The sequence below is a fragment of the Triticum aestivum genome, chromosome 6D, assembly GCF_018294505.1.
Source record: "Triticum aestivum cultivar Chinese Spring chromosome 6D, IWGSC CS RefSeq v2.1, whole genome shotgun sequence".
NCBI lineage: Eukaryota > Viridiplantae > Streptophyta > Magnoliopsida > Poales > Poaceae > Triticum > Triticum aestivum.
The window spans coordinates 2,118,182-2,123,924 of NC_057811.1; the positions used below are offsets into that span (position 1 = coordinate 2,118,182).

Here is a 5,743-nt window from a genome sequence, read left to right on the forward strand (position 1 = left end):
TGATTAGCACGAGATTTAAAATGATACTTTTTTTTGCAAAAATACAATTGAACTAAGCTGGTGACATGTTTTCCCGGACGGAGGGAGTATTGTTTAATTATGTCGCACTAAGCTGAAATAATAGTTTTTTTGCTGAGGACACATAAATGCATATTTTCACAATCACACCGTTGGATCATCTTCTTACATTGTAGTGGTGCTCCACTATTTATTTCAAAAACTATTATAACATTTACACCATATGAAGCTTAGCGAGTGTTAACTAGTTCTGTGGCAAGCTATGATAGACACAATTTTACTATATATATACATACATATATATGGGTAGAGAGGCAAGGTTGTAAAGAGGAGCGGACTCAGAAAGATTGCCTTAGAATAGATTTGAGATTACAATTTAAGGCAACAAATCAATTATATTAATACTTTCCCTATCAAACTTGGCACTTGTGAAGATTTTTCTATGCATTAAACACATCACATCCTTTATATCGCATTAACACAATAGATTTTGTACAAAAGATAAGGATTATCATATCTTAGGGCATTTGATGCCATATTTTCCAACACATCTTATCATATATAGTGCAATTAATGCTATATTTTCCAATGGTCATATATCTTAGTGCAATTAATATATGCTATCTTTTGTACGCATACAATAATCCTTAGGTTATACATTATAATTATAAGCAACATTAAATGTGAGGTGCACTCGGATGCATATAAATATGGTGGTCTTAGAACTCCAAAACTAACAATTCCCTATTTCCACAATGAAAGGAATGCAAGCCATTAGTGTGACTCTTTTCATGTCATTTCTAGTTCTGTTGACCAGAGGAAAAGATGTGCAATATAGAAGGCAAGAGGAAGACAATACCCAGATTCTCACTTATCACCGAGTTAATAAAACCATTGTGGTATGAATAATTAACCTTCTTATGTATATTTAGCATATGTTTTGGGGGCTAACAAGTAGAGGAAACATCAAACAGATGAAAGATGGAGATGTCTATGACTGCATTGATGTGAATGAGCAATCGGCTTTCAGGCACCCATTATTGAAAGACCACAAAGTCCAGGTAAATTAATTTCATAACAATATGATGTACCTCCATGAATTATCTAGTATATTATTAGTTCATATGATTAATTGCATAAATGTTGATTCAGCGTGTTCTACACCCTTCTTGTTTCATTAATCTTTTTGGATATGTTTTTATGCTAGAAAATTAGGGCTATTGAAAGTGTAGTGAACTAAGAACCTTTTTGCATAATATAAGCTTTATAAATGATGAATATAATTACAACATGTTTTTTGTGTATTTTTTTATACATTTTTAATATTTTGTTTATAAGGTGGTTCATTCTATTTTCAAACAGATGCAACCAAATTCTTTCCCTGTTTGGATGGATATCCAAACATTGCCTTCAGATGAACCATCTATCATTGAGTGCCCAACGGGAACAATTCCAATAATGCGTACTAATGGAAGTGGCACCATAGCAGCACATAGTTATGATGGGCAATTGGAGGTGAGTTTTTGTATAAGTTACAAAATGAATTTGTTATCACAATTTGATGGGATTTTTCTGTAGGGTTGATTATGGAAATTAGCGTATAATTGTTGCATTTGATATGCATGTCAAATTTACAATGTTGAGTTAAAGAAGCATCATAGACACTATAATAATATAATTAAATTACAAGAAGGTATTTTAAGAAAAGAAGAAATCACCTTCCGATGGTAATGGTTAATTTTTCATCGAGGGTCGTAATAATGAATTGCCTAGGTTCATCAAGTATGATGGAAAAAGGATTTATAAAAAAGAATGCAATTTTATAGTGAATGAAGGGCCTCATACTCTACAATATTTGAGTAGTTGGTACTGATTTTTGTACACTAAAATCTTTATTTGTACTAAAAAAGTTATGTATGAACATTATGTGAGTTGTACATGAAGGAATTCCAATTTCATTACCAAACTTTAGCAACACTCTCTTGGACAGTTTCATACTATATACTAGTCACAAATTCTTAGTTGTCAGCACTAATGTTTTTCATTGATTGTTACTCTTTCCATCCCGAAATGTGAATGAACACATATCTTAAGATTTAAGTTATACTGACAACATGGCAAAACAATGTAAGTAATATGAACCAAAAGTGATACATTTGAACTGCTTTCGAATATGAATCATGTAATTTTATGTGTCACATAACCCATAACCTAATAGCTTAATTAATGGTCAAATTAAAAATTATAATGGGGTTGGTGCCTTACATTTTGGAGAATGTGATATCCTATCAGGCTTATCTACACATACTATTCATTCTTCTCACTTAAAGGTGTTACTTTTAATTCTTGCAGTCAGCGGGACTCATATACCAGGGTGATGTATATGGGGTGCGTGGTGTATTAAATGTTTGGGAGCCAAAGGTGAATAAATATAGTAAGGATTCTAGTGCAATGTGTGTAGAAATGAAAAGTGGAGGAGAACAACATATTGACAGAATTGGTGCTGGTGTTCGGGTCTTTCCAACATTGAGTGGCGATACTTTTGTTAGATTTCATATTTCTTGGGTAATGCTTAATTTTATTCAGATACATGCTATTATGTGTTATATATATTTATGATAATAAATTAATAATATATGTTCATATTTTCCTTTTACCTTGGAACAAATCTCACAGTATGATGGCCTATACAAAAAGTCATGCATTGACTTCAGTTGTCCTGGTTTTGTGCAAGTTAGCCATAGAGTTGGTCTTGGAGCAAGAATGCGACCACCCTCTGTTTATCATGGAAAGCAGACAGTAATACACATTCAAATTTTCAAGGTATTATCGTATTCTTAAAGTATAAGATTTCTCAAGTGTCATGTACAAATTATATGTACGTAAATTATTATTCTTTGATTTTATTTCGTGTGCATAACCACTATATATACCTTACTGAGAGTGACCACAACTTGATATGCTTGTTTACCATCTTACACCCACATGCTATCTTTTTGCACATATATGACACTATTCTAATAATATAGATTCAAAAGGCAAGTTCAACTAATCATGACAATATTTTGAACATGAAGGAAATACACATATATCATTCTGATTCATAACCCTTGCTATGCAAAAAGGATTAGGTGAGGACATGCATGCCTACTATATCTCATCAAAAGGATTATAAAATAATTGGCCGCCAAAAAATATTAGAAAGAATAAGATCACGATTGTAAATAATCATAGTTATTTAATAGCCTATTTATCTCACACAATATTGATTTAAGGACGGCATCTAACCTGCAATAAATATTGATTTATTTTAGGACCCTGTGCCTAAGAACTGGTGGTTGACTTATGAGCACGTAGCAATTGGATATTGGCCAAGTGCATTATTCGAATTCCTTAGGAACAAAGGTGATGCAGCATTCTGGGGTGGGATTGTTGAGGGGCCGACTGCCTCGTCAAACTCTCCACAAATGGGCAGTGGACATTTTGCTTCGGAGGGATACGGAGGAGCGGCTTTCGTAAAAAATATCCAGATTGCGAATAATGAGAAGGGCTATTTTGACACTCCAAATAAGTCTCAAGTGCGGCCTGAATCAAGCGATAAATCCAAATATACCGTGGAAAGATTTGAATATAGTAAATATGTAGGTATGCGTATCTTCTATGGTGGATTAGGGTCTTACAAGGCCTACTGACATGAACTCAACAAATATATTTAAAAAAACCACTATGATCAAATAAGTGATGGTGAATTATGTTTTATTGAGTTCCGTTCATGATAGAAGTTGGGGCCTAGCAGAAGTGTAGGGGCCCGCGCTACTACCAACATGCTGAACCTAACATTTAGCAGTAGTGCGGGCCTCGCCTCATGTTACTACTACATTTATTAGCAGTACTGTGAGGTAGGACCCACACTACTACTAAATAGCAGCATTGTTGGCTACTACCCCGCACCACTACTATGCATGCGTTTTCATTTCAGCATATTTATATTGCATTTATACATCCTTATACAATTGTTATACCATAGCAATGATATAACAACTCATCATCATCGTAGCGATATAACAACTCATCATTATGATCATCATCATCATCGTAGTGATATAACAATGTCTCACCATAAAGATCATCATAAGTTCACCAGTACTAGCTAATTGTTAGTATATAGATAATTAATTTCTTAACACATGACAAGTACTAGGACCTACTCTCTCTCTCTCTGTGTGTGTGTGTCTGTCTGATAAAATAGCATAAAATTGAAAAACCTGTCCAGCTTCAATACGGAGCATAAAGATCCACCGGTCTCCAATTTGTGGCCTTCGCCCAGTCACTATTTTTCGCCATCCTTTGATTTTGAGGCCTCCATCTATTTGAGTAGTCAAGTATGGATATTTGAGACCCTCCGACCATGGCCGTACGCACGCAATTGTCATCTCACCTTCGATATACATCAGTGGATGGACAACATCATTCAGAGCTTCTGTTGAAGAACATAATAGTAACATAGTTAGCAATGTAGTTTAATTAAGAAAAATGTATGAAAAAGATGGACTAGTGACATAATAGTAAACAATCTTACCATGATATTTGCATGTATGTTACCATCGCTCAACTCGTGGACTAGTGGTACGTATCAACTATAATTTTTGCCAGCTCCAAAGATGATCTTAAAAGTCAAAACTTCATTAACAAAGGTGACAAGAGAAATCTTATCCTCCCAAGTTAGATCTAAGCCATAATTGTAGTAGGTATTGTGTACAATCTTCTGTGTATATCTTGAAGAAAGGAAATAAGCTGTCAACTATAAATAAACAATTTTAGTAAGGGTTTAATAACAACTATTTTAAGTAAGCAATATAGATTATTTAACAAATTAGTATAACAAACTCATATGGAGGTACAATAGGAATCATGTCCAGATCCACCCAAGTGTCTTTATCATGTTCAGAATCACCTTGAGGAATGCCAATATCGAAGGTTATTTTCATATCCTCCTGAAATCTGTAGGCCTTGCATAATCCTTTCCAATTTGAACAACCAAAATGTGTGTGACCAACTTCATTTACAATCTTAACCTCAAAAATGAATCCATGTTTTATTTTAAGGTGAGCTTTCTTCGTGTCCACCTTTTCCCTCTCTTCGAAAGAGAGCTTCTCTAAGACATATGGTCTTTCATAGCAAGGGATGCACTAGTCGAATTGTAAGAAATGGAAAGTACATGTTAAATAAAAAAATCTTAAGTCATGCTTAATTAAGAAGAAATACTTGCTGCTGAAGTTACATACCGTAAAAATAATCGAAGCCCTCCTTAAGCATGAGGGAGAAGCATCTACTGTTTTCCAAGTGATCCCTGTCGCACATACCCATGTCGTTAGTACAGTCATCACACTCGAGGGACCTATCATCGACATCCATTTGACGTGTTCATAATTGAAAGATCAAATGCCGATGGCAAATACCAGGAATTCAACACTCCGATCACTATTCAACACAAGCTGACTTTTGGTTTGTCGAGTCTCCCTTGAAAAACACTCATCTCTAATGGTGTATATTGTGGGCACTCCGTCTCTGATATATCAACCATAGATGATAGTCGCTTCTCCCTTCTTTCCCAAGTGCATTACCAAAATGTCTAGTAGATGGGAAAGAAAGAGAAGTGACCCCCACGACAACAGTCGGGATTCTTCCTCTCTGATATTTCGACTGTATATGGTGGACACTCCCT

The 5,743-nt window shown here is 34.7% G+C and overlaps 1 protein-coding gene across 2 annotated transcripts; it reads left to right on the plus strand.

The window, feature by feature from the left end:
• Positions 1–773: 773 nt before the first annotated feature.
• On the plus strand, positions 774–3,777 carry LOC123140656 (uncharacterized). Of its 2 annotated transcripts, XM_044559940.1 has the most exons (6): positions 774–917; positions 993–1,079; positions 1,381–1,533; positions 2,371–2,583; positions 2,695–2,841; positions 3,333–3,777. In XM_044559940.1, exons 1-6 carry the CDS (start codon positions 774–776, stop codon positions 3,708–3,710), a joined length of 1,122 nt encoding a protein of 373 aa, XP_044415875.1. In that variant the 3' UTR covers positions 3,711–3,777. The 2 variants fall into 2 exon arrangements, with proteins under 2 accessions (XP_044415875.1, XP_044415876.1); XM_044559941.1 differs by lacking the exon at positions 2,371–2,583 and having other exon boundaries at positions 782–917.
• The last annotated feature ends 1,966 nt before the right edge of the window (positions 3,778–5,743 follow it).

Bases quoted from the DNA above. Each gene is read 5' to 3' on its own strand.
- LOC123140656 (XM_044559940.1), top strand. From the start codon at position 774: ATGAAAGGAATGCAAGCCATTAGTGTGACTCTTTTCATGTCATTTCTA. The intron at 918-992 runs GTATGAATAATT...AACATCAAACAG, and splicing joins GAGTTAATAAAACCATTGTG to ATGAAAGATGGAGATGTCTA. The intron at 2,584-2,694 runs GTAATGCTTAAT...CAAATCTCACAG, and splicing joins TTAGATTTCATATTTCTTGG to TATGATGGCCTATACAAAAA.